Source organism: Meleagris gallopavo, chromosome 2 (assembly GCF_905368555.1).
Source record: "Meleagris gallopavo chromosome 2, MGAL_WU_HG_1.1, whole genome shotgun sequence".
Taxonomy (NCBI): domain Eukaryota; kingdom Metazoa; phylum Chordata; class Aves; order Galliformes; family Phasianidae; genus Meleagris; species Meleagris gallopavo.
Window position 1 is genome coordinate 56,785,563 of NC_139405.1, and position 27,711 is coordinate 56,813,273.

Consider the following 27,711-nt stretch of genomic DNA (forward strand, 5'->3'; position numbering starts at 1 on the left):
GTTCAAAGAATTCTTTCAGTTTTTACAATTGTTAAACCATGTTAACAATGACCAACAAGTGCATCTCCTGAGATTGTTTCTTGTTCTTCAGACCTCAGTAATCTTTCCACTTGACTGGCTGCCTAAGGTTCTACTTTCCCTTCTTGCTGCAAGACTCTTAAGCTCATTCATATTGGTTATTTCAAAATAAAGTATATACTTAACATTACCTTGTGGTACGAAGGTAGTATGTTAGGGAGAAATCTGCATCTATTAGCAGCCTTATGATTAGAGAGGGGAAAGTACTTAGTACAGTTGTGTTATTTAGTAAGAGCAAATGCAAGTTTACGATGCCTCTTTGGGAATAGGAGAGGAAGAAAAGATGCAGTTGATGTTCAGATAGGTGAATTTTGAGCATAAACGGGTTTATTTTCTTCAGATCGTACTGCTGAGAGAAATGCTGTCTGGCTCTTATTTCTGTTTTCTCCAGATACATTGTTAGCTCTTAAGAAACAGGGCTGGATGTGATCTTGCAAGTTCTTCTCTCTCAGAACAGGGTGGGGATGAAGAAAAAGCAGTTACCAAATAGTACTGCAAAGGTAACATCAGAGGCTTCGCAACCTGCAGCACTAGACTTCAGTTGCAGACCTTTAGAATTCTTGGAAAAACATTTTAGCTATTTTCTTAAAAGAAACTTCACCTTTCTTAATCAAAAATGCACAGAAAAGAAAAATACTAATCACCACGTCTACTAACAATGAAACCTCCAATTTGATTTCTGTAAGCACGGTGGTTTATTCTGATATTTTTTTTTTTTCTTACAGGAAAGTTGCTTTCCTGTAAGAAACTAATTATGTACAAGCTTATTTTATTATTAAGATTGATACTTGTCACAGCAGCAGTTGAGTTTCCTGTAAGATCTGAAGGTATAAGCAAAATGTAATTTGGCTAGTACCGACTTTGGAGCTAGCATACTAATGTGTAGTTTTAAATAGCAAATGCTTTGATCTCTACAGCTAGTCAAATGGAAATGTACCTTTTAGAGACCTGTTACCACTGAGAAATAATAGGATACATAAATATTAAAACTTTAATGCTATTTATAAACTCCGTTACAATAAAACATGAAGAGTGTTTCATAATAAGTAAAGGAAATAGCTGTGTAACTAATACTGACACTTGAATTATATTCAGAAGTCTCTAAGGTAGCAGTACAAATACTAAATCTTCTTTTGATTTTCCTAATCGTGATTATTTTTGTTTTAGATAGTAAAGCTGATTAAAGTAATGAATAAGAAAATACTCTTTCCATATAGTTAAACTTCTGGTCTTGAGATGCTTGCTTCATATGAATCTCCCTGTTCAGAGCTCCTATCTCTAGGCCTCTTAGTGCAGTAATTATCAAGTTTGTTTCCTTTGACTAAACATTGCCCATCTCTTCTGCCAAAAGGGCTTCTTAGGTATGTTCGGGCATCTATTAACTTCTTTCATTAAGGGTGATCTGAATTAAGACTTCATTTCTGGCTACTTATGAATGTTTGAATGTTCTTTAGGAGTCTGGAGGTACTGTGTCTGCTTTCTTGTGATTTTACTGGTTTCTAATTGGCTTCCATTGCAATTGTAGTTGTCTCCTCACTAGTAGCCAGTATTGATGGAAGTTGATTTTAATGTGCAGAACTTTCGAGTTATAAATATGATTGTAACTAATTTACGAATTCTCAGACAAATGAACAGAACATTAATTTTGAAAGAATTGTTTGAAGAAGATTGTGAATCAGTGTCAATGATTTCTAATAGGATCTAGTTATTTTGATCTTTTCTTGTTAGATCCTTTGGGACTTATTTTTGTTGGTTTACTTCAATAGGAGGGAAAGAATGATCATGTTACACTTTAGAGTGGCAAAGTAGCAAAATCTAGTACTACACACAAAGGGATAAGAGTGTCGAGTTTAGCTGATTTTTGGAGAAACAAATGTTAATAATTATTTTCATGTTCTATTACAGTATTGTTTGTTTTCAATTTCATTTGTTTTAGACTAGAAATTACTGTGAATAAGTGAGTAAAAGTAGTGAGGCTACATGATGCTATTTTTATCGTTGCATTTTTATTTGTTTTTTAGTATAAGCGGTGACAATGACAACTGAAGTTGGCTCAGAGACTGAAGTAAAGAAAGATTCTGAGCAGGTGGGACCAGACAAAGCCAAGGACAAGCCTGAAGAAGCCTCAGAAACTCCAAGAAATGATAAATCCAGGAAAGCATCCTCCGAAGAAACTCAAGATTCTCCTGTCCCAGCACCAACAAGCCCTAGTAGCCCAAGTAGCCCGAAGAAGGAAAAAGATTCATCTGAAAGCAAGGGTATTTCTCGTTTTCTTCCTCCCTGGCTTAAGAAACAAAAATCCTATACTTTGGCAGAGCCCAAAGATGAGGCCAAGAAAAGAGCAACAGGGGAAGAACAAGTAGCTGAAGAAAGTGAAAGCCATCCATCTGAGGGGATGGCTCAGCCAAAAAGGAGCTTGGAAACAGTGGCTGAAAATAATGCTAAAGGAGATGACAAAGAAGAAAAACATTCTGTTAGTAGTGCAGAAACACAGGTAAGTGTGAGAGTGCGTATGAATGTTTTGGAGTAATTCTGAGGGGATGGGGGACTACTTCATGATGTATGTAATCCATGTAAGACTTTGTTGGTATCATATAAGGAAAAAATGGCAGTTACTGTCACTTTTGAAATTGGGTTGATATGAGTAAGCTCTTCAGCACAATAGTTACTTATTTGGCTCAAGCTGTTTTAGCTGTAACATCATCTTTTGGCATAGTCCTAAGGGATAGTGAACTGACTATTACAGTAGCAATGAGAAGGGATAAGAGGAGAAGCTTCTTAACCAGATTTGCCTCTGAAGCCTTTGTATTGCACAAATAGCTCCTTAGTGACTTAATCCATTTTTTATCTGTTGTAGTTATCTGAGTCCTTAGATGTCAATCTTTTGTTAACCTTAAACCATGCTTGTAGCTATTGCTCTTATTGATTTGCTCTAGGAATCTGGTACTGAGTTTGAAAGCAAGCACCATATTCTGCGGTGTTTCTGAGTCCTGATTGTGCACAAGTTGTTTCAGTTCTTAAACCTCAAACCTACATTCTCTAGGGCCACAGTGGTTATTAAGGATATAAAGAATGTTTCATAGGAGGAGATGCAGAAAGAGCTGGAATGCTTCAGCCTGGAAAGGAGAAGAATAGGGAAAATCAATGTATCTGAAGGGAGGAAACAAAGGGGCAAGACTCTTCTCTGTGGTATGCAGAGAAATGGCAAGAGGCAGTAAGTGCAAATTAGCTGTAGTTGTGGTCTGTCAGTGAAAGTACTGAAAATCCACTTGGAAACAGTCCTGGGCAAACTGCTGTAGCTCACTCTGCTTGAGCGGGGAGATTGGACTAGATCACAAGTTACTTTCTAACTTGGAGTTTAAAAAGAAACTTTTCTTAGTTTAAAACAAAGAAACAAAAAACCCTAGTGTATAAAAAAAAAAAAGGAAAAAAAAGCACCTTCTATGGTTTCAGAACAAGAACAGAAAACCTTTTTTTCAGTATCTGCCCCCCAGATAGACCTCAATGCTTACACAGGTTGTGGTTCTTCCAATATATGCATAAATTTTATTAAAGCTTAATTTCTGAATTAGTGGCTTCTAAAAGAAATGAACAGAATAAAAAAAAAGGCTGTCTTTCATGAGCTTGAATTATCACAGAATTGTTTAACTGTATTTTATATAGCCTGCCAAAGAAGATGGTAAAGAAATTGAAGTAGAAAAGGTTGCAGAAGAAAAAGAAGAAAAGGAAAAAAGGGAGACAAAAGAAGTGCAGACAGCTGAAAGTATTCCCCAGAAGCCTCCTAAGAAAATTAAAACTGTGCAGTGTAAAGTGGTGCTCTTGGATGGCACAGAATACAACTGTGATCTAGAGGTAAGGTATTAAGTCTTCTATATAGAGCTCTCTTTCTTTATAGAAAAAAAAAAAAGTTTTCATTTCATTCTGAGTTTAGCAAGTATATTTTTGTGTGTCTAATTAGCACAATACAAGGTTGCATTCCCACTGCTATCACTAAGACTCAGTTAACTGTTCCTTTTTGAACTTTGTCTCTATTTTGTCCTTAAAAAATGCACTGTGTTATACTAGCAAAGAAGATAAAGTGCAATTAACAAAACAGTTTGAGCTGCCCAGAGATCACCTCAGAGCAGTTATTTTCTGCTGTATTTGTGTTTTGCAAAGGTTGAAGGTTTTCCAAAATGTGATGTCACATATATTAGTAAAGTTGTCTTGAGTTCATTAGTTTCAATTAAAATAATCATCTCAGCTGAATATATATTAAAAAAAAATTGCTTCAAAATGGAATTCTGTTATAAGTTTAAAATACATGCTTTTTTATTTAAATTTTCTAGTACCAAATTTTCACAGCTGCATGGACTATTTACAAATATAAATTGCTGGATTAGACATTGTATACATTTGTCTGTTAAATCTGACTGAAGATCACTGACAGAAAGAGTAAGCTTACTGGAAAACAGCTTCTTGGCTGCTATAGCTTTGACATCCTCTGAATATTCTCTTTCAGTCTGACCACAGTGTCCAAACTTTAAGTCCAACAGAAGTTGTTTAATATTTTAGATCAAAATTTAGTTGTGAAACATAAAATTATATGAAAGGAAGAACAAAGTTGCATTCAAATTTTCTGTCAGTGAGATAATTTGAAGTGTATACTTTCAAATTTAACAGACTTTATAATTTTAGATATAAAAATGAGTAGCTATGACTGGGGATGTGAATTCAGAAAATGTTTTTTTTCCCCTCAGTGCAATGACTAGATTGCAGATGCTTGATCTGTTTATTTCCTTTTTGCTCTGTGTGTATAGTTTTACTATCCTTCATTCTACACTATGAATATTTAGAATGCCTCAAATCAGTCATTTTTCCCTTTTGTTTCTTTCCACTCAGTACTCATTTTGGTCTGCAATGCCAGAATCCAGTCCAATTTTCTTCATTTTATCACTGTTTTATTCCTGTCTTAAATAGCTGTAAATCTTACTCTTTAAAAATAGCTTACATGTGTGCTTTAGTGATTGATAACATGACAGTGCTCTTTACCTTTCTTTACTTTAAGTGGTAAAGGGAAGGATGCCATTTATACTCGTGTTGATAATTACCATATGCTCGTACGTGATTCTTTTGAATATGCCAGTTTTCTTCTTAATTCTTTGAAGTTGTTTAAGTGTTGAGCAGATGTTATTAGTTTCTCATAGTTGAAGTATCAGCAGTGACAGTGTTTGAATCTCCAGATCTATATGCATCACCTATAAGCAACAGTACGTGCATTCAAGAATTAACAGGGCAAAAAGCTCCTATGTATATGAAAAACAGAACTTGCAAAAGCAGAGGGAATGACAAAGATTTTAAGGGCAAATCTTTATCTTCTCTGGAGCAAATTGTTGTGTTCACCTCCCACTTTCTTCTTCATGGTGACTTAAGGACTATGGATAGAACGATCAACAGAATAGTAGATGCACTCCTAATATTTCTAAGGGGGAATTCCTCTGTAGAGTTTATAGTAACTTGTGCCTCCTATACTAGTCAGAATAGTTCTTCTCAATCATGTTCTTTTAGAGTTTCCTTGGGTTGTGGCTTAAAGAACATTTGTTTTAAAAACACTCTGGCTTTAAGAAGTGTTAGACTTCCAGTTCAGGTTGTGTGTGTTTGTTTTCTGCCTGAAAGGATGGAAGTTTGGAAGTTTGTTGCTGAGTTCACACTCAAATTCCTTTATGGAAACAGCTACTTTTGAAGCAGGAGACAACTATTAAGAACATGTTCCCAGAGCAAACAATATTTTTATTCAAAAAAATTCATGAGTAAGTCTGTAGTTCATATTTAGTGCAGCAATGCTCATGGCTAAGTCTGATAGGAGGTTTTTCAGCTTTTCCAGTTTGTTCCTTACTTTTTCACTTAGATTAGTGGGCAAATTATGGATGCTATTGATGGTTTGATTTAAGGGGCAGATTCAAACTAAAATGCTTGTTTTTACATTAACATAGATGTTGTAAAATGCATTTGTATGAGACTGAAAGATTCCATGACTTCAAAAAGTGATTATATACATCTTAAGAGTAAATATCTGTACAGGGCTATTAACCAGAAATACACTTTGGGCTCAGGAAAGCCTAGAGCTGAGGATTCTAGAGATTTAGAGACTCTATTTCTACACGTAATACCTATTATCCTACATTAGCTGTAGGGTACTGGTCTAGACAGACCTTTTAGGTTTGAAATTCTTTTATTTTAATAAGTTCTGTTGAGTAAAGTAGCAAGTAGATCTGATCAGCAGATAACTTCAGGCTATTGCTGTCTCCCTAAAGATAGCAATTGCTTTAGTGCAAAGGCTTGGAAGGCTGTTTTCTGTTACGGCAAACAGGACTCTAGCTGTTTTCTTCAGTTCCTGTGTACAAAGCTACTTGAAATCTACGGAAGAGAACCACTATGCAGGAGATGCTAAGCAGACTTTTTGACACTTCCCAAACAGTACAGAAAAACATGGAACTTGTTTACTAGATATTCACTGCCCATTGGTACTGGTAAGTCAGATGCTATTAACTATCTAAACCACGTCAAATTAGATGGGAAAGCACCATTTGTATTGATAATGCAACATGAAACTCTGTTACTGTGCTTTAGTATTAGATATGAAAGTTCTTGTACGTGGACAAGATAAAGCAAACTATAAATTTGCTGTACCAGTGGAACTTAAAACAAATCTCTTGGTAAGGACAACAGAAGGAAATTCCTTCTTTGTAGAAAGTTTTGTGTCCTCAAGAATTGAAGGATGTCTTAATGCAACTTACCAGTAAATATAACAGAACCAGGCACTTACTGACGGATGGAATATTAGGTAGCTTGTCAAATCAGGTTCTTCTACAGTGTCTGTAAATTAAATTTAAAATAAATGCATTATTGGATGTAATCAATCAGCTTACAACTACACAATAGCTAGATGCATGCAGTATAAAGAAGAATGATTTTTTTTTTTTTTTTTTTAATAAAGAGTATGTCTTGCAAACTTATAGGTAGAAAAACAGCTTGAGTCCTCTAAGAACCCAATTACTTTCTGGATGGAAATTACCAGAAATCTCCATTCTTGATTTTCAACTGATACTCATTAGGCATACATTAGCATCATTGAATTACTGAAGCTTTTTCTTCTTTCCTGTCATAAACTTTAAACAGATGAGCATAATATGTAGAGGTACATAAAAATCAATTTAAAGTAAATGTTAGGAGGAATAGCAATCTTCGCTCTCACCTGACCTCTTAATCTTAAAGGCTTTAAGGGAAGCCCAGTTTATATTTTTTACTTTATAAATTACATTTTTAAATAGATTACACCGCATTCTGAATTTGCAATAATTCTGCAGGATGCAGAAGACTAGAATCAGTGGGATATCCGAAGAATTAATAATGGAATTATTAGTTCAATTATTTATGGAGGTAGGTGAAATTAGAATATTATGAAGCATGATTTTTTCAGAATAATTTAGAAGTACATTTCAAGCAGGTATTAAATAAGTTTCCAAGTCTAATTTATAAAACTGAATATTGAGGATACAGGGAAACATGTTTTATTGCCTGTTCTCTACTTGAATAGAATAAGGAAGCATCTTTTAAAACCTTCTAAGAAATCAAATGTGTAGAAATTTCTAATCTATACTCTGAGAAGAAATCTTTCTGTAATTGTGTTGTTGTATATTGTGGAGCATCAATAGATGTACAAGAATCCAGATTGAGTGGAAAATGTCTTTAAGCGCAAATATTATTTTACAACACAACCAGCATATTGTCATTGTTATGCCAGCATTTTTTTTAATTTGTCAACTTATTGTACCATTCAGCAGAATAATCATGAAAAACATTTTGGTCTATGTTTGGTTGTTCTAAGTTTTGGAAAAAAGAAAAAAAGAAAACAAAATAATGCGTTTTTGGTGTTTGTATAGAAACTGATTTCTCAGTTTCTTTGCCAACTCCTTTCTCATTTAGATGTGTCATGTAAATCAAAAGCCATTTTCTGTCTCATTCATCATCTTGCTTCCTCACAGCACTTAAGAATTTTTGGGAATTAGAACCTGCCTTTTATTCCCACAAAATTCATGGACTTCTGGATGGATTCCTTTTGCTTACTTTTCTCTTCAGTGAAGTGCAGCTTGCACATATTGGTGCTATCTATTCTCAGACCTTTCCTGAATGGATCTTCCTCTTATCCTTTTAGCCTACATCTGCTAGCCTTTTGCTTTCTTTTCTGCTGTACCACATTCCAAAGTCTCCTTCAGTCAGCCTCTACATGATGGTTTTGTGGGTCTCTTTGAACTGTGCAGTCAAAAGCTACATTGTTTCCCCTGTATCCTCCCTTTTCATTAGATTTCCTAGTAGTTTAATTACATACCGTGTAGGATTTTATAATTTGATAATATACTTCTATTATATTTTCTAATAAAATATTACATGGGGTGCTATTCAGCTGTCTTTTTGGATCTTTTGAAACTAAGAGGAATCTGGAGAAACATCTGTTTTTAAGACTTTAAGAATTTTCATCATGGCTTAGTTTTATTTTAGTTCTTAGTATGTTTTTCTTCAAACTTCTTATCCAATAAACTTTACAAATCAGCTCAGGAATGCATATTCATTGTCTGACAATATGAAATGTTCTCTGGGACTATTTGACTGTAGTTTTTAGATATTTTGGTTTTAGTTAGTGATAGTGCAAGCTTGCTTAAATTTTTATCAGGTAAGGCCTATTCTTCCTACTTCTGATGTTAAAACCAAACAATTTCAGTCTATTTCTGAAGTAAAATTTTTCAACTCTTCGTGGATCTCTTCCTAATGGTGTGAAATGTACACTACTTCAACATAAGCCAACTTTAACTGTGGAAAAGCTGTAGTGAGGCCATCACTGATGTTAGTTATCAACCTGATTTTTTTGTACTTTGTCAGCAGAAGAAAGTTTTATTGCAATAGAACATGAACATGAAAATTACTCTACAAAATAATTGCTCTCTAGGAAAAAATTGTGTAGGGCTATGCACACTTATATTCTGAAGTAGCAGGAATTTTGTCCCTAAGACAAAATTTTTTGTCTTAAATTTTTAATACATAGATTTGTACTTATATATGTACATATAATCTCTGTATTATTTATTACTAATATATTTTCCATAAATATTTAGGAATTGATATGGATGGTGTAATAATGTAACTCTGCAGCTGTTTTCACATAAGCCAAGATGAATCTAAATTATATCTCTGTATTAATTGAGGATTATGAATATGAACTTCCTGGGCCTTTTCACCATACAATAATGAGATGTCATAAAACAGAGGGTTTTTTTTTTTACTGTACATCTAAGACATTTTACATTCACAACTCAAAGATAACTATCTGCAGTCTTTTCCAACCTTGATGATCCTATGATTCTAAGTCCATTGTGAATCATTTAAATTGGTAAACAAGATTCAGAATATTGTTTTCTAATTATTTGTAATAAATGGTCTCTATTTCTTCTACAGAAGCAAAAAAGTAAGGAGGGGAGCAAAGTGCAAACAGAAACAATCTGTTTTGATTTTTTGGATCATAATGAGGGAATGTGAGGACTGCTAACTGCAGTTTTACAAATTAGTTTTTTTTTCAATACATGAAGAGCTTTTTTAATTCTTCTAGTGTACCAAGATATTACAATTATCAACTGCTTCAACTGATAACTGAAACTTCAGCTTCCTCTCTCTGCAGTAGATCTTAAATGAGTTTCTGGTACTGGTCCTTTCTTTACTCTTCCTTTTAATTTTTAGTGTTTTTGTAAATGTTGATTTATTTCTGCTTTAGAAAATTATAGTATGAAATCATGGAAGATTTAAAAAGCTAGTAAACAACTTCTGCAATCTAAACAACTACAAAGCTTGTTGGTTTCCCATGGTTGATTCTTCATTTAATCCAATTTTTGTTTGGAGGGATTTTCTTTGTTCAGGACTTTCCTGCTGCCTTCTCACAGAATCACAGAATGGCCTGGGTTGAAAAAGACCATAATGATCATCTAGTTTCAACCCCCCTATTATGTGCAGGGTCACCAACCACTAGACCAGACAGCCCAGAGCCACATCCATGGTGGATGTGGCTCTAGTTCTTACACTATACTGTAAACAAACTTCATTATATTTTATTTTGTTAGTGGCACTTCTGTAAATATATTGATTTGTTACTAAGGAAATTAAAACTGGAAAAATACCTTGTCTTTGTAACTGTTATTTTGCAGACCAGAAAACAGTTATTTTTCTTATTACCATCTTAAATCTTCATCATAAAAGTAATTAATGACCAGCATACACAAAGAGCATCCTTGGCTACTTTCCATTTGGTGGCTTAACTGGGAGTAGGGCAGTCTCTAGGACTGGGCTGAGAAGATTCCAGTGTGGAAAAACTCTTGTACCTTTTAGGAGGAATTAACACATTGGTACTAGTGGGGGAAGCTGATGATAGCCCAGTAATGTGCCTCCTGGTGACAAAGGAGGCTGATAAGGTTCCAGGGTGCAGTAAGAATGCAGTTTCAGGGAGATGATGGTCCTTCCCCTCTGCTCAATGCTGGAGAGACAGATAGAGTGCTGGAGCTCCGATGTGCAAAGGGGAGCTCACAGAGGTGGAACTGTTTCAGCTGGAGAAGAGAAGGCTCAGCATCTTTAATACTCTGTATAAATAACTGACGGGGGTAAAAGGGAAGAAAATGTAGCTACAGTCTCCTCATGGTGCCCAAGGGTGGAATGAGAAGAAATGAATGCAAACTGAAATAAAGGAAATCCCATTTAAACACATGAATGTGAGAGTACATCAGTTATTAATGTGATCAAACAGCAGGCTTGTCCCTTTGTCTTTTTCTGCTATTTCTTTTTTCTGTATTTCTGTCTTTTTTCTGTATTTCAATGGAAAACATAGGTTTTCTTTACAATTGATTATTTTGGGAGCATAAGAAAAATGAAAAGGCTGAGTTGCTCATAAAGACTGAAGAAAAGCTGTGTTCTCAGCTTAATAATTAGTATTGCTTGTCCGAAGGTATTCTGGGATGATCTTTCTAGGGGAAAAACCTCCAAATTGTCTCTCTTGTGAGGGAGACAATAGTGATCACTCATGTTTTTTAAAGAAATGCGCTTTCCAAATTGAAGTCTGTGTTTCATCAGGCTATGCATTTGATTTCTACGTAGTGTTCTTATTTTATACATGTTCCTAAGTTCTTAGAGAAAATTTCTTAAAATTTCTCTTAGAGATTCTTGATACCATCAATTGGAGAGAATAATGAAGATGCAGAGGAATTCTTCGGAAGTTTTGATTTCAGCATGTTGTATCTTGGAGCTATCTGTCATGATTTGCTATGTTGCATGCAATATTAGCTTATGAGCTGTCTTTATGGTTCTGTTAACACGTTATTCCTTAAGTGGCTGTTCTTACAAAGCTTAACTTTCTGGGTTATAACACATAAATAATGGCAAACTGTGAAGGTCTTTCTTCGAAGACTACGTCCAGTATTGCAGTGTTTAACACTCTTCAGTGCTTGAGACTGATGTATCTAATTGTATTTCTTCAAATACTTCATAAATTATTTTATGCATGGAAAAATTAATTATAAGCAGCATGAACTTTATTTACATATAGTTGTAGCTTCTTGCATATGGTATTATAGGTAAATGTTTCTGGGAAGCTGGTGGTTCTTAACTGAAGAAAAAACTGGCTGCTATTCTATCCAGAATGATGTTTTTAATTTTAATTTTGTTTTTAAGTTGTTTAATTTTACTGCTTTTCAGTAGGAGTTCTACACTTCATTATTAAAAATCAAAAATATCTTTTAATGCACGGTAGTATTAAACGTGGCAAAAAAGTACTGTTTTATTTGTAAAGGATTTTCAGAAATCTTTTTTACCAAGACCTGTCACCCACCCCAGCACGATTAGAGTGAATTTCAAGGGCTAAAATAAGAGATGTGCCATTTGCTGAGGCAAAAATCCAATGCATCTGTGACAATAACTAGTGGGCAACAGCAGTATCTAGCTTATGGTGTCTTGCCAGCTCTTCCATTCGTTGGTTTTGTAGCTAAGCAGCAATTTGTGAAAGTATGGGGGATTTGATTGTATTATGGGGTTTCGTATCAGGCATACGTTATGACTAATGTTTAAATTTATTTCTATTTACAGAGTCAAAATAGGGCTGCTCTTTAAGTCCTTGTCAAATAAGCAAATGTTAATGCTTATCAACGTTAACGTGGAAACGATAATGCTACATTATGTTTAAGTGAAAGGCAGTCATAGAAGTAGATTTTGCACAATGGAGTCATGTAGCACATCAGTCAAAACTTTTGTGGAATATTCAGAAATGAGTTGAATGTTGGGAGCAAATATTTGTAAGGAAATCTATGAAATCTATGTACCATCAGAATTAAAAAATTGATAGTGTAAATTACAATGCAGTTATACACTTAGTTTAATCGGTAAAGAAAAAAATGGTTTTACATTTTGTTCTAACATGAATTATTTTAGTTTTCTTTGAATGTATTAGGTAATATGCAAACTTAGCCTTTATGGAGTGAATAGAATTGTGATTTATTACATTATAAAATCTTGCTAAAATTAAGTTGGTGTAACTTCTGCGTAAGATATTTTTCTCTTGAAATCTATAATTGAATCAAAGGATTATTTATGTGACATGTGGAATGCATTGAGAGAAACCTTTAAGTAAAGAGAATCATAATTATTTCTTGTTCTGTGATAAAACGCTTCTGAAAGCTAATTTCTCAATATGTCATCTCTAACACATTGTCATCTGCTGGTAAGAGCCACAGAATAGAAATTGACTGAAGGTGTTGAGCTAGAAAAGTAGAAAAACTTTTAACATATTGAGATACCAAGCTTATATTAGAAATTCCTTATGGAAAGAAAAAAGTTCACTTTCAGCAAATCAGCTATTTTTCTTTTTTTTGGAAGCTGACTAGCGTTTTACTATGAAATTATTTCTTCTGGCTTTTTTGGCTTGTTTTTACATGTCTTTCCTGTTGCCCAGGGCACGCATGTCGTGAAAGTGGTTTGGTTTCTAGCATAAAGTACATCTCAGATATTTCTTTTTTGATGGTTGCTTTTTAAATTAATTTATCGCCTTTGTTCTTCTGCCTTTAGAGCTTATTTTGTCTTACAAGATCATCTGACTGGTGTCAGCTTGCCAATATGACCTTAGCTGAATCTGTAAATCTTTTTATCAAGAACTTCTTAAACAGATATTTTAGCTTCTTTGGTGATGCTTTCCTTCATTATTTTTTCTAATCTATCTTTATACTTTATTACTTTGCTTTCATAGATGCAAATTGGAAGGACTTGGTTCATAGCCGGTTTCTTTAGCATAGCTTCTAGAATTAACTTGTCTGAACATCGGTGTAGATACACTGCTTACAGTACTCCACTGTCCTCCAGGAATGTAATGAAGATAAGCCTTGTCCAAATGAAATCTATTCCTTCATTCATTTTAATTTAATACTCTTGCCGTGGTGTTCTGTGGTCTTTGGTTTTGCAAAAATTAAACTGCTGTCAATTCTAATGTCAGCATCTCTGCTATCTGATCTGAGAAATTAAAAACTTTTAGCAGCGTTAGTGCTCTAGTGTTAAAAGCTTTGATATCAGGCACTCTCCAAACCTGTTTTTATTTTTTTGAATGTGGAACTAGGAAAGTTGCATAAGGAAAAGCATTAACCTCCATTGAAAGGCTATTAAAAAGTCCTTTAACTTTTAGTCTAATGAATGAAATTGGCTAAGCCCACAAATTCCATAATAACACAATAGATTAGTTTTCTGTCCTGTTACTTAAAAGTAAAAATATTCAAAGCTACTTATCTCTAGGAAACTTAGAAAGTATATGAAGGTATCGTGTTCTGGACTGCATTAAAAAAGGAGTGGCCAGCAGGGAGAGGGAGGTGATTGTCCCTCTCTACTCAGCTCTTGTGAGGCCCCATCTGGAGTACTGCATCCAAGCCTGGGGCCCCCAGTACAGGAAGGAAGCGGAGCACTTGGAGCGGGTCCAGAAGAGGACCGCTAAGATCATCACAGGGCTGGAGCACCTCTCCTATGAGGAAAGATTGAGGGAACTGAGCTTGTTTAGCTTAGGGAAGAGAAAGCTCCAAGGAGAACTCATTGTGGCCTGCCAGTACTTGAAGGGAGCATACAAACAGGAGGGGGAATGAGGGTGGATAGTGATAGGACAAGGGGGAATGGTTTTAAACTGAGATGAGGGAGGTTTAGGTTAGATATTAGGAGGAAGTTCTTCACACACACGGTGGTGATGCACTGGAACAGGTTGCCCATGGAGATTGTGGATGCCCCATCCCTGGAGGCATTCAAGGCCAGGCTGGATGTGGCTCTGGGCAGCCTGGTCTGGTACTTGGCGATCCTGCATATAGCAGAGGGGTTGAAACTAGATAATCATTGTGGTCCTTTTCAACCCAGGCCATTCTATGATTATATTGTGAGGAAATACTACAGTAAAGAAAATGAGTTGTATGTACATAGTATATGCATATATGGCGAACGTGAGCAACTTATTACATTATTTTAACCTTAGGAATATCACAGCTCTTAAAGATAACATCCACGTATCCTCAGATTCTTAATAGTTAACTGTGAATGACTGCAGAGGAGGAAAGAGGAAAAAGCTATTGTGGAACATGACTTAAAAGAACTTTCATAGGTTGTGAACTGTTAGTAGCGTTCAGTTACCTTTTATTACTTCCTTTAATGAGTGTTAAGTTCGCTCATAGGAATAGCAGCTTGGGACAGAGGTTGAAAGACGTCTAGCAGAGTTTGTCAAAAGTCACTGAATTGTTGTACTTCCTTGAAATGAGAAACATATGATGGCCATAGCATCATAAATTCATGTGTAATATTTGTGAGATGTAATGGCAGTTTAATTTTAACTTGAGTGAGCAGACTGCTGTAATGATTGAGATTAGGAAACCACATGATCTAGGGAACAATTTTTTTTAATTTATTTTTTAGCGTAATGCAAATTATCTCATTTTAACCAATTCCTTTCCTGATAATTGACATCTTTGAGCCCAGGTGCAAGTTCTCAGTCTCTTAGGGTGACATACATGTTCCTCTTGCTTAGATGAAGTAAAAACAGAGGAAAATAGGCTTTTTCTTTCTTCTACAGTACCTTAGTAGTTGCAAGGAAACTTCTTAAATAGATTTGGGATCTGTGATAGTCTTATTCAGATTTTCTTCTGTAAATGTAATGTGGGTTTTAGTAAAGGAGTAGCAGTTTAAATAGAAAGAAATGCTAGCTGAACAATTGCTGCTAGTTAGAAGGAAATGAAGATCATACTGTGTTTGTTTACTGCTTTCGGCCAGCAGTCTAATTAAATATTTATAACAAAAAGCATTTAAAGGATGCCAGCACTGACCGCATTTTATGCACGTATGAACAACTGAAATGTATTGAAGTTGACATATGGGTTCTATGGTTATTTAGTTTGCTTATATAAAATAAATCTGTGTTGCCTTAGCGTTTAGTTAAGATAATGTTTTAACCCCGAATAGAGAAAGGTATGATTGAACTTGATATGGAATAGATGTTTAATTGTCATTAGTTTTATTTGAAAATCTTTATTTTTTGACTGCTGTGATGTGTAGTCTAGCATTTGAATAAACCTAAGTGGTCTGCCTAAAGTTAGAACATCTTTTATTTAAGAAAAGAAAAAAAAGAATGAAATAATTTTGCAGGTTTTTAAAACTTTGCTCCAGATTTGATGTAATGTTTAACTGTGAAGCTATCTCTAAGCCAGAAATGTACCTTGTGAGATCAGTCACCAGCACAGACTTCCAGGTCTAATTTCCTTGACTCCAGTCTTTCCATCTTGCTGAGAAGGGGGAGCATGACAGCAGCCTGGGGGCACCTGGCAGCTGGCTGGGGTCAGCCCACCACTCTTGACTGTTAAGCTGTAGCTGGCAGTAGAGAAAAGTAGCTACTTCAAACTGCTGGGGAAATAGTTACCTGTATTTCTGAAGAGTAAAATCTGTGAAAGTACCAACTGGCCTTGAAGTTCCCAACTCCTTTTTTTCAAAAGTGACTTGGACTTCTAAGATCCCCTGGTGCTTTGTAACACTTCGGCTACAAATTGTGCTTGTTTTACAATTGCATCTTTTGAAAAAATTCTGATCTTCAAGACTGCAACGTCTGCTGAACAGTACAGTCTTTAATTAAGTAGGGGTTTGGATTCTTGGGGAATAAAACAACGCCTTCACTATTTGCTCTGCGCATACCGTTTTCTCTGCCCTCCCAGCCTTAACATTTAGCGCAGCACCATGGAGCTGCAGTGAGAGGCACACTTGAGGAGCATTGTGAGCGCTCTGTCGCTGTCTGCGGGATACAATCACTTCAGTGTCACCAGGGCCTACACAGAGGCAGTTGATGGCGTTTCTTTGGAATTGTAGTAGTGTATGGCATCTACTGAAATCTGTAGGATAAGCAAATGCACAAATTCCTTTCAGCTGCCAGGCCTCTGAAAATGCCATGTTGTGGCCTCGCTGGTAAATGCCACAAATAGCTGAACAGTCATGTAGGTTCAAAAGGCGAAACTGCATGCCGTTCATGTTCAAATGTTCCACCAACAGGCTGTATTTTAACTGCAGAAAGAAATTCTGATCTTCCCTACCCCTGATTGTGTATTGTAAGCCAAATGATGTTTTGCTTCTTGTCAGCTGTTATATCCAGTACAGTTTTTTCCCCCTAAAACCTGATGCACAGAAACAGGATGTGGGCCAGTCAGTACCAGCAATAGGAAGACACGGGGTGACCTTGTTTACGTTCTCATTTTCTAGTATGGAAATAACAGATAAAACTTCAGGACTAACTGCAATCTAATTAAGCTGTAATTCTTCAGAGCTGCAAAAAGCAGATGTTTTATGAGTAAAATAAAATTATATCTTTCATTACCATTATAAAATATCAGGCTGCAATATTAAAATTAACATAAAATGAAAATGATTTTCTTTTTCTTTTTTTTATTTTTAATTCCAGAGATTTGTTTGTTTTTGAGAATAAACTTTTCTAAGACCTTGTTTTTGAGTGTTTAATGGATTTTTGGGGTAACGAGAGTTAAATAAAAGGCAGCCTTCTTCATTTATTTTCTTCCCCTCAAAATCTCTATACAGTTTTGACAGACTTGTTAGTTATGCTCTGCTTGTTCTTGTATTTTGTTTCTACTAGTTTGATCACCTACTTTTATTGGACTACTCTGTTTTTTTTATTTCTTGAAGATAATGAAGGATTTTGGTTTTCGTAGAACCATAGATAGGCTTTCATAGAACCATAATGGGCTTGGTTTGGAAAGGACCTTAAAGACCATCCAGTTCCAATTCCCCCTCCATTCCAGTCCTGCCTGTCTTCGAACGCCTTCAGGGATAGGATCCACAACTTCTCTGGGCGACATATTCCAGTGGCTCAACACCTTTGTATTACAGAACTTCTTCATGATATCTGATTTTCCCCTTTTCAATTTAAAAGTGTTACATGTTTTCTTGGAGTTTATATGTGATTCAGAAAAGTCATTGAGATGTAACACAAAAATGCTATAAATGCAGAAATTAACTAAAATTAACAAACTGGAAAGCTTCTTGATATTTAGAAGATAATGTAGAAAAAGTTGTCTCACATGAAGTCTTTGTTTATTTAAAAAATGAAGATCAAGAAAAACTAACTTAAGAACTATTTAGCAACAACTAAATGGGTGAAATAATTAAAATAAGAAATGGTACTGAATTTTCCTTGTACTTGCAAGTCAACTTTGCTAGTGAGTTGGAAAACAATGGAATTTTTTACAGTGATATCTATAGTTTTGAAAATATTATAAAGTTATTATCGTAAGAAAGCTTACAGCTTTCTAACCTATTTTATAGATATTTTAAGTTGTCCTGACTAATTGTATCTCCTTATTCAGCCTGTTTTATTGATGTTCATAATATCAAGCATTTACTAATAGTACTTTTTTTTATTATTTTTCCAGAAAAGAGCAAAAGGACAAATTCTATTTGACAAAGTGTGTGAACATCTCAATTTACTGGAAAAGGACTATTTTGGGCTGTTGTTTTATGAGAATTCAGATCAGAAGGTAAGCCTGTATTAGAGTTTTGTTTTTCCTCGACATTGTTACTGACTGCAGTAGTTTAGTAAGGGATACAGTATTAAATATATACCTTTACAAACATTTGAGCAAACAGTTTATAAACTGTCAATTTTAGTCCACTGTAAAATTGTGTCAAGTACAAGATAGTCTGTGTGTGTTAATGAAGTTTCTATTTTTTACTTTGAAGTGGTAAATAAATCAAACAATTCCTGGGGTTTATTTTGTTCTACTAAAATATTTTACCATCCCTGCCAGTAAAGATAGGAAAACTCTGCCTTGACAGCCTGACAAACCTGCCAGAGTTCTGAAGACTTTCATTTGTTAGCCTCTTTAAAAAACAGACACACAAACAAGTCTATGGATGATAAAATAATAAAAACAAACTTATCTTCTGCCTACCTTTCCAAGAATTTCACTGCTTCTTCTCACGTATGCTTAATAATGCTCTGACAAATAATATAAAGGATATCTTGTCCCAAGGTCCAAAATGTTAGGACTTTTAGTTACTTTTCATAGAATGATAGAGTGACTTGAGTTGAAAGAGACCTTAAATATCATCTAGTTCCAACCTTTCTGCCATGGGTGGTGTTGCCAACCACTGGACCAGGCTGCCCGAGGCCCAATCCAACCTGGCCTTTGAATGCCTCCAAGGATGGGGCATCCACAGCTTCTCTGGGTGAATTGTTCCAGTGCCTTACCACCCTCTGAGTAAAAATTCCTCATAGTATCTTATCTAAATCTCCCCTCTTCTAGTATAAAACCATTCTCCCTTGTCCTATCACTATCTGCCCAAGTAAAAAGTCACTCTCTCCTGTTTATAAGGTCCCTTTAATTACTTAATTACTTTAATTACAGGAAGGTCCTGATGATATCTCTTTGGAGCCTTCTCTTCAGGCTGAACAAGCCTAGCTCTCTCAATCTTTCTTCACTGGAGAGATGCTCCAGTTCTCTGAGCATCTCCGTGGCCTACCTCTGGACCCACTCCAACAGTTCCACGTCTTTCTTGTGGAGGCATTACTCTGAATAGGACCTCATGAGGGCCCACTCAAAACATCAAAAAAATTTACTCTTGAACAGATGAGACTGGAGCTAGTCTGTCTCCAATACTGTGTGCTAGTTTCAGTAATGAAGAGGTGTTTTGACATCAATATGTTCAAATAGGTTATCTTAAGTTCCTTTTGGTAACGTTTTCTTTCATCTTTTTACACTTGTTTTTGGTGAGCACATTTAGATTGATGAGTTGAGGAACATCTTAGATCAGCTGTTGGCATTAATTCCACTAATTACTAAGAGCCAATTTAGTTTTTCCCTGCATCTGAATGTTTATGGTTAGTAATGGACCAGCTGTTACTCTGTCCACAAACTAAAATATACCTGCAGTCATCTTTTCCGTCATAAAGAACAGACTAATAATTGCAAATTGAAATGGAAAAAATGTAATTATTTTAATCTTAATCTCTGTTTTCATGTCAGGAAGTATCATTACATGCGTATTAATTAGTTCTAGTGAAGCAGTTTTTTGCTTTTTTATTTTTATTACTTTTCATTAATTCTCATTTAATTTTTGCGTTCAAAATGAAATCTAATTTAGTGATCTGAATAAATCTGAGAACTTCAAAAACATAGCTATTTTCTGGACTTGCTTGCTTTGGAGGTTTTCTGTAAAGCATTGAACAAAACATTCGGGTCCTCTGTGTTAATGATTTCCCTGTATAAAATATTTTTACTTGGATATTGTATTTTTTGTTACTGATTTTTAAACCCTTTATAGAAATACGAGTTTTGTCAGCGTAACAACAAAGAGTACCCCATTTGATCCTCTGAGCAATACCATAACATCATTTATTTTTTGTTGTTATCACTTACAGTCCCTTTGTTTGTGTTACTCAGTATTCTTGGAAATATATGAATGTATACACACAGTGAAATACAGTGTATCACTGGAAGAGAGGAAATATCTAAAAGCAGACACGGGATCCTTGAATTATATCAGGAAAGAATCCATTTTGATAGATCTTAGGAGGTGGAATAGAGAGCCTTCAGCTTTTAAAAACAGAGCAGGAAAGTTTGGAATTTTGCAAAGTATGTCAATTCTTTCTTTCCCAATGTGCTTCTTGATACTCCTCACTCATGTAAATGGAGGTACCCAGTGCCATACCTTAAAAAGAGCCAGTCTGTTTTTCTCTATGTAAGAGTTTGTGTGTGTATGTGTGTATGTATATATACGTATATATTTAGTTATCGGTGATATCTGCCTATGTCATGTTACTACATGACATATGTTTATCACACACTGCGAGTGATGAAAAGTTGTTAGTTGTCCAAACTAAGTTCCAGTAAAACACAGAGATTAGGTCTAGGTATACATTAGACACTTAGTTTTCGAATAAAGATTGATGAGCAGAGTTGGACTATTGTATTCCTTGGATTACTCACTCCGATGTCTTTAAAATCTGAGAAGAACATTTTGTTTTTGGTAGGCAATTGGAGGTTCTTTACCTAGATATCCCATTTTGTTTTCTTTTTGTTTTCATTCTTCTTTGAATGTACAGCATTTGCTTGTTAACAGGGATAGTCCTTCTCTATTGCTGATGATTTTTGAGCTTTTTAATTTTAATTTGATTTCCAAAGCAATTAGAGCAGCTCCTCTCTTGTGCAATTGGCATATATTTTACAAACATTCATATACATGCAAGATGATAACTGTTGTATTCCTCATTAGTGTTTTGTTTTTACTGACTCATCTAAGAGAACTGTCTGATTTTGCTTTCTTTTCTCAATTAGCATTCTGTAATCACTATATAGAAATATAAATAGAAGTAAGAGACTTATTAAAATTCTGAGACAGTTTTTTAGATTTGGCTACTGTGCAGCACATGACTTAATAAGGTGATGAGGTGCGGGGGAAAGAACTGGTGATGTGAAAATTGTTGGTCATGTATGAAGGCTAAAGAAGACACAAGGTTGTGGAATAACTCTTAAGCCACAAAAAACAAACAAACAAACAAAAAACAAAAAACGGTAGTGTGATCCTAAATTTAGTTTTCTGGAACTATTTAATAGACAATTCTTGGAGCTTAAGAAAAAATGATCAATTTTCATTTGTTTTCCATGTTTTTTATCTTGCTATTTTCATGAGTACCATCTCCAACCACTTTTCTGTTTTCCTCCTTTGATTATTACTGTCATAAGAGGATGCAAGTAAAACTTTTCTGTTAAACAACACAAATTTAAAGATTTTACTAAATTGTATTTCAGTGACTATGCTAAAGCTCTAAAAGTTTGTTTTGTTTCTGACCGTGAGTACTTTAAACTTTACTGAATTTCTCACATTAGAGAAATTCTGAAGATCACAAATTGACAGAAAACAGAAAAAGTAGAAATTGAAGTAAAAGCAACTGATATCATCAGCAACTGCTTACAGTTGTAACTCTTTTGTACAAAATAACATTTATGGCAAGATATTCAGCAAGATGTGAGCTCTTGAAGATTCTGGTTTGAAGTACCTCAGTTAGGGTTGCACTTTGTTTCGGTGCCTTTAGGAAACAGAGACTCCCAGAAGTTGAAATATCACTTATGGTATAAATACATCCTGACAATATGAAATGCAGCCACTGCAGTGTCAGAACTCCTAGTTGTGTGCTGAGAGATTTGTCATTCTCCCCCCACTCCCCATCCAACTGATGTTTCTTTCATGTCTGTAGATTTGAAATAGTACAGCCTCACAGAATGGAATGAGTAAGATAGGTGCACTTACTCTTGTTTTTAAAGAATCTTAAGATTTTCACACATCTCGTCCTTTCATTCTTCTCAAAGAAAAAAAAATTGACATGTATTGATTTATTTAATAGGAGGGGGTGGTGATGCTGATGAGTTCTGTTCACCAATATCTGCCATGGAAGGCTTGGAGACTTGGAATTTTCACTGGTTTTAGCCTTCTCTTTTTCACCTCTCTGCATTAAAATCAAGTTTGAAGTCTTTTTTTCATCTCTGTACCAGTTCTTTCTGATACATTTTCCTGTTATGAATATTTCCTCTTGAGATTAAAATGCCACAGATCTCCATCCCTGTCAGTACTAAATACTGAATGATGTGTTTTTTTTCTCATTCTTGTGTAGTCATCACAGCCACCCATTTAGGAGCCAGCTGTTGAACTAGACAGCAGCTGTGGGGTGTGGAAACTCAATGCCAGGCACTCTTTTGAATTAGAGCTGCTCCCTAATGCAACATCAGGGTACCATTGGAGGAGGAGTTCCATTAACTTTCCTCTATGGGTGTTCTGTGCAGCTGGGAGAGATGTTATGTTTTCAAATCATACTGTTATGTTAGCTTTAATAGACATGTTAAAGCTATTTAGATAAAGTTACTCATTAACAATTTTTTGTCATGACTTTATAAACATTAAATTTATTGGCCTAATGTGTATTTCATTGCATTACGCCTCCCAAACTTTCATGAATGCTCCATTCACACTGTAAGCGGGCTGCAGAAGTGTTAGAAAGCTTGTGCTCTTATGTTGTGGGCACCAGCTGGAAATGCTGCTTTTCTGAATTTGGACAAAATACTTTTGTACTGTTAGAGAATGTTTTGTTGTTCTTTGACAATTCATTATTTTGTCTTATCTGTAACCTTACCATTCACAAACAAATAGATTTTTGCGTACTGGAGCAATGTAGTATACGTACGCTTTGTCTTTTGTATTGAAAGACAGACCTGCCTATTCTGTGTTAAGGGGTCTATTTCAGGGTAGATTTTTTTCCATAGTGTTTGTTTTATCCATAACAAAAGACACAGATGCAAACCAAAAACAAACAAAAACAAAATCCCTATAATTATGCTTGTAAATGGAAAACAAACATCTGATTTTATTTGATGGAACAAAGGAAAGCTGACAAAGTTTGCTTCCAATAAACTTACCCAAGACTTCAAAAATCTGAAAATGAACTGAATAATTTATTTAAAGAAATTATTATTCTTTTAATTTTTCAGCACATTCTATTTTGTATTTTCTTTTCTTCTACTCAGCCATAATGAAAGGTAAAATGTTGACACAAACATATACACACGCATCATAGTTTTCTGCTGTAATTATGCCACACTATATAATTTATATTTATATTGCTTAATTTATACTATACTTTGTGTTAAGCTTAAGAGTTCATGGTAGTTTTTAGTTTTATCTATAATTTGATGAAAAAGGCCATTTGGGAATGGAATTAACAGCAAAACTAAAAAATTAGTATGATAATTGTAGCTGAAATTAATTTCAGCTAAAATTATTCTAAGACTTCTCATGTATTTCAAGGCTTTTCTTTGTCAAGATTGTTCCAACAGCTAGTATTTTTTTGTGATTTAAGCAGAATAAGTATTATCCAAATTTTTTTTGAGGACTGTTTTTATATCCTTGTCTTCACAACAATGTTGTGGACTGTGCATCTCTGAAAGAATTGTAATTGTTACAAAATGCAGATGTTGCACGCTTCCTAAAACCGAATGAATATGAAATTATCTTTGTATTTTAATTGCAGCTTAAGAAATGATTAAAAAAAGTTTTTCTTGCATTTATTTGTAAACAGTATTTGTCTAATGTAAATGCTCAGCATCAATGACAAAACTAGCTTGGATCAAGATCATTTGAAACAAGAATTTCGGGTTGTATACACAGATGCCACATCCTGTACCAGCAGAGAGCTACAATAAAGATTTGCAGTAGAGTAAAAGTATAATGTAGTTTACATTCTCCATAGAGATCCATAAAAGGATGATATAGCATGCCTTGTCTGTTTGAAATAGACTTATTTTTTAGTGGCAAAGTCTGTTTAAAAGGACCCTAAGATATTGCAAAACAGTTGTTGGGGTCTACAGTTTGGCACCAAAGACTGAAAGTTGAGTCATATTGTACGCAAGACTCGGTACTTAGGTAGGTTAGGCAAGCAATGCTCATAGAGTTGCATCTTTAGAAATGTTAGTGCTGGTGCTGAGGTCCCGTCTGATCTTGAGGCTGTTACTGTCTGCAGTGGGCTACTGAAGTGTAAATGCTCTCCAGAGAAGCAGGGGCTCCACAACGTCTCTAGGCAGCTTATTGTTGATATGAGCAACTGACTTGATGTGCATTGCCTAAAATAGAGCCAGACATCTATTTTTGAATGTTGCCATTGTGTCAGTGTTAAAATCATGCATGTTCATAGAGAACTTTGCTTTGGGGAAACTCAAAACTTGAGTCATTTTTCAAAGCGCCTTTGAATGTTATCAGAGCTAGAATGTATGCTCTTTAAGAAAAAATGATAAGAATAATAAATCTTTAGATATCAAGAGAAAAATCTTGTCTTAGTTAGTTCTATACAGGTATGTAGGCACAGGCACGTAGGGATTACATAACTTTTCCTGAGAAATCTGCTTATGTCAATAAAATGAGAATGAGAGAACTGCATTTGTCAAATGTAATTTGCTAGACAACCTCTACTGTAAGAATATCCACTTAGCATAAATAGTCTAAAGCAATTAGACAACCATGAAGGGAAAGACATTACACAGTTTCATTTATGTGCAAGGGTGAAGAGACTTGCTACCAAATTACAACTTAAACTTTAGGATTCTCTGGGAAATTTAAAGAGAACAGATGTTGGAACAGTACAAACCTTAATTGCATTGTATGAAATTGTATGGAATTAATTCTTCCTCTTGCTGATAGATGATTTTAAATTTGTTTATTATTTTATTATTTTTCCAGAACTGGCTAGATTCTTCAAAGGAAATTAAGAGACAAATTAGAAGTAAGTACTTCTGTATTCGGATGTTATGCTCTCATTTTTTCCTCACAGAAACATTCTTTCTGAACTCAGTAGTATGGATGTTGCCTAAATTGCTTAGAGTGCTAAAAGAATTTGTCTGATAATGATGGATTCAGCCTTAGAACAGAAACCAAGGCTTCTGTTTCTGTCTGCTATCCAAGGAGTGAAACAGACTTGTGCTGTGGAACTTAATCATTATACTGGCTGCTGACCCAAATTTTTCTGTTTTATATTTGACTAATCAGTTGATGTTTTTGCATCTCAAAACAGTGAATGTTATTCAAAGGTTGCTGCTATTTGAGTTATGAGATGGAGAATGTTATCTTCCAAAAATAGTCATGTTTGTTGCTGTAGGGCTCTTGAACTTCAAAGACACAACAAGAATATGAAACTACAAGAAAATCAGTATATCTTACAGAAAGCATGTATTTGTTTGAAAACACTGACAAGTCCAACATTGGCTTTTTTTTAAATTTGTTGTCAATTGTGGAACTTCTGAATACTCTCTACAGCGTGTTTCAGATTGAATACCTGTGAAAAGTCTATTTCCCATACTCAAGATAGAATCAGAGTCATAGAATGTCTTAGGTTGAAAGGGGGCCTTAATGATCGTCTAGTTCCAACCCCTATACAACGGGTGATTTATTTTCCTCTGTTCCCATAAAGTTCAGTCAAGTATTTCAATAGCCCTGTAACTTTTACAGTAGACAATAAATTCAGGAAATACTCTTCCTGACTTTAAATGTCTCAAAATAACCACTAAAAAGGGCTAGAACAGGTGTTAATGAATTTCTTCTCATTGGTCACATATTTGTGACCAACATGATTTCCTTTTATTTATTATTATTATTATTATTATTATTATTCAGTGGAAACATTCTTTTGTTAGAGGCTGACAGGACATCTAAGTGGGGAGATGATGCTAATTTTATGACGAAGTAATGATAATAAAATGTGTGCTTACACTTCCAACTCAACAAGAATGTAAATTACTTAAGAAACTGATTTTGATCAGTTTAAAGGAGTTTGATCCAGTTGGAACACTTGTAAGTAAGAAAAGCAGTATGTTAATTAAACCTTTTGATAACATTGTAAATTGATGAAATCCCTTATTATGTTAAGGAAGGCATGTGTTTTTATTTTCAGTGAAGAAATGAAAGTTGCAGAAGTTTCACTGGAGAACTATTTTAATTTAATATTCTGTTAATAAACTTCTGTTTAAATTTACTAATATGGTTATATAAGTAGAAGCCATCTACAATTATTCTTTCAAGGAAAAAAAGTTACATGTATAGTAACTTCTTATTCTGAAGAAATGTCAGGTCTTCAGTAAAAACCTATTATTTGTGTGCTGAAGGATGTTTTGTTAGATTTTAATATTTGAAAAAAGAATGAGTACATTGATGTTTTGTGTTATTGTCTTCAGTAGTCATCTGCTTTCTATAGACCCTACTAATGTCATGATTCAGAAATGTGAGAAATGGCCTGCAGTTGTTCTGGATGCACTACATAACATTTTTTAATACTGTCTAATATGTACTTCAAAACTACTTTAAGGGAATACGATTTTTCATACAGCATGAAGACATATGCTTTTATATAGGAGATCAGGTCCAATTTCTCAAATGAGGCATCTCAATTGGATTTTTTTCTCTGGTCTGTAGTACTTCAGAGTTCAGAGGCATGTTATATAAGGTAAACAACCGAAGTTGCTTACACTGATTTGCAAGTAATTAACATACTGTTGTAGTCTTTGTAATCAAGGTATTAAAATTTCCAGATATCTCCATGTCCTGCAAAAGTAAATTTTTCTTCTCAGCTAGGTGGGTATAAAGAAAGGAAGGCTTTTTGTATTTTTTTTTTTCTCAGATTTAGTTATAATTAGGAATAGGTATCTTACATACTAAAAATATTCAATTATAATATATTTAAATTACTAGCTGTCGTCTTACAGTTATGAAGGTGACAGAAAAACTTGTCTGGCTTCAGTCAACCTGAGCTCTTCAGGAATTTTTTTTTAAAACTCCCATAACTGTGAAAAAACTCAATCCAGTTAGTTCAGGTGGGATAATTACATTTCTGTCACTATTTTGAAAAGTGGTACATCCAAAGTGGATTCAGGCTTTTGCAAAACTGAGACTTCAGCTCTTGGATATAGTAAAGGGACAAACAGTAGCTGCTTTTGGAAAAAATAAATCCTGAATTTTACAGAGGGTATGATGTTTACAGTTACATAAAATTTAATGTGAGAATTTCTGCGCAAGACACTGTACGTGCAGTGTGTATATAACATTCAATTCAGGTGTTGTTTTTTTGAGTTTTTCTTGACTAAGTCTAACAATTGAGTGAGTAAGCTACATAAACCTGGTTTCATCATGGTATTGTGACTGAAGATCAGTTGTTTGTCAGCAGTAGAGTTGAGATGTGAAGATATATATGTTCTAGGAAACTTATTTGCTCATTTGTGTAGTTGAAGTATGTGAAAGTGAGTTATAGACCTGCTTATCCCTCCCTCCATACAAATTTTGAAAATGGTCACTGGTATGTGTCCTGCTTTTGCTGCAGTTATAATTCATGATTTTCGAAATGACAGTTAAAATTGTATGTAGCGCTGAATAGTTGTTTAAGTCCAAGGCACTGTTGTATCAATTAATTCTTTTAAACTTGCTGCACTATTAGTATTTTTTACTGTGAAAAAGTTCTATTATGAAATATAAAAA

The 27,711-nt window shown here is 34.7% G+C and overlaps 1 protein-coding gene across 14 annotated transcripts in view; it reads left to right on the forward strand.

Moving 5' to 3' along the window:
* EPB41L2 (erythrocyte membrane protein band 4.1 like 2) overlaps positions 1-27,711 on the forward strand; it is a 103,466-nt gene that overhangs the window by 39,931 nt on the left and 35,824 nt on the right. For all 14 annotated transcript variants that reach the window (XM_085217293.1, XM_085217292.1, XM_085217306.1 and 11 more), the window contains 4 exons: positions 2,100-2,572; positions 3,742-3,930; positions 18,081-18,185; positions 24,931-24,973. In XM_085217293.1, coding sequence (XP_085073419.1) covers positions 2,114-2,572; positions 3,742-3,930; positions 18,081-18,185; positions 24,931-24,973 — 796 coding nt within the window. In that variant the 5' untranslated portion in view covers positions 2,100-2,113. The remainder of the gene's footprint in view (positions 1-2,099; positions 2,573-3,741; positions 3,931-18,080; positions 18,186-24,930; positions 24,974-27,711) is intronic.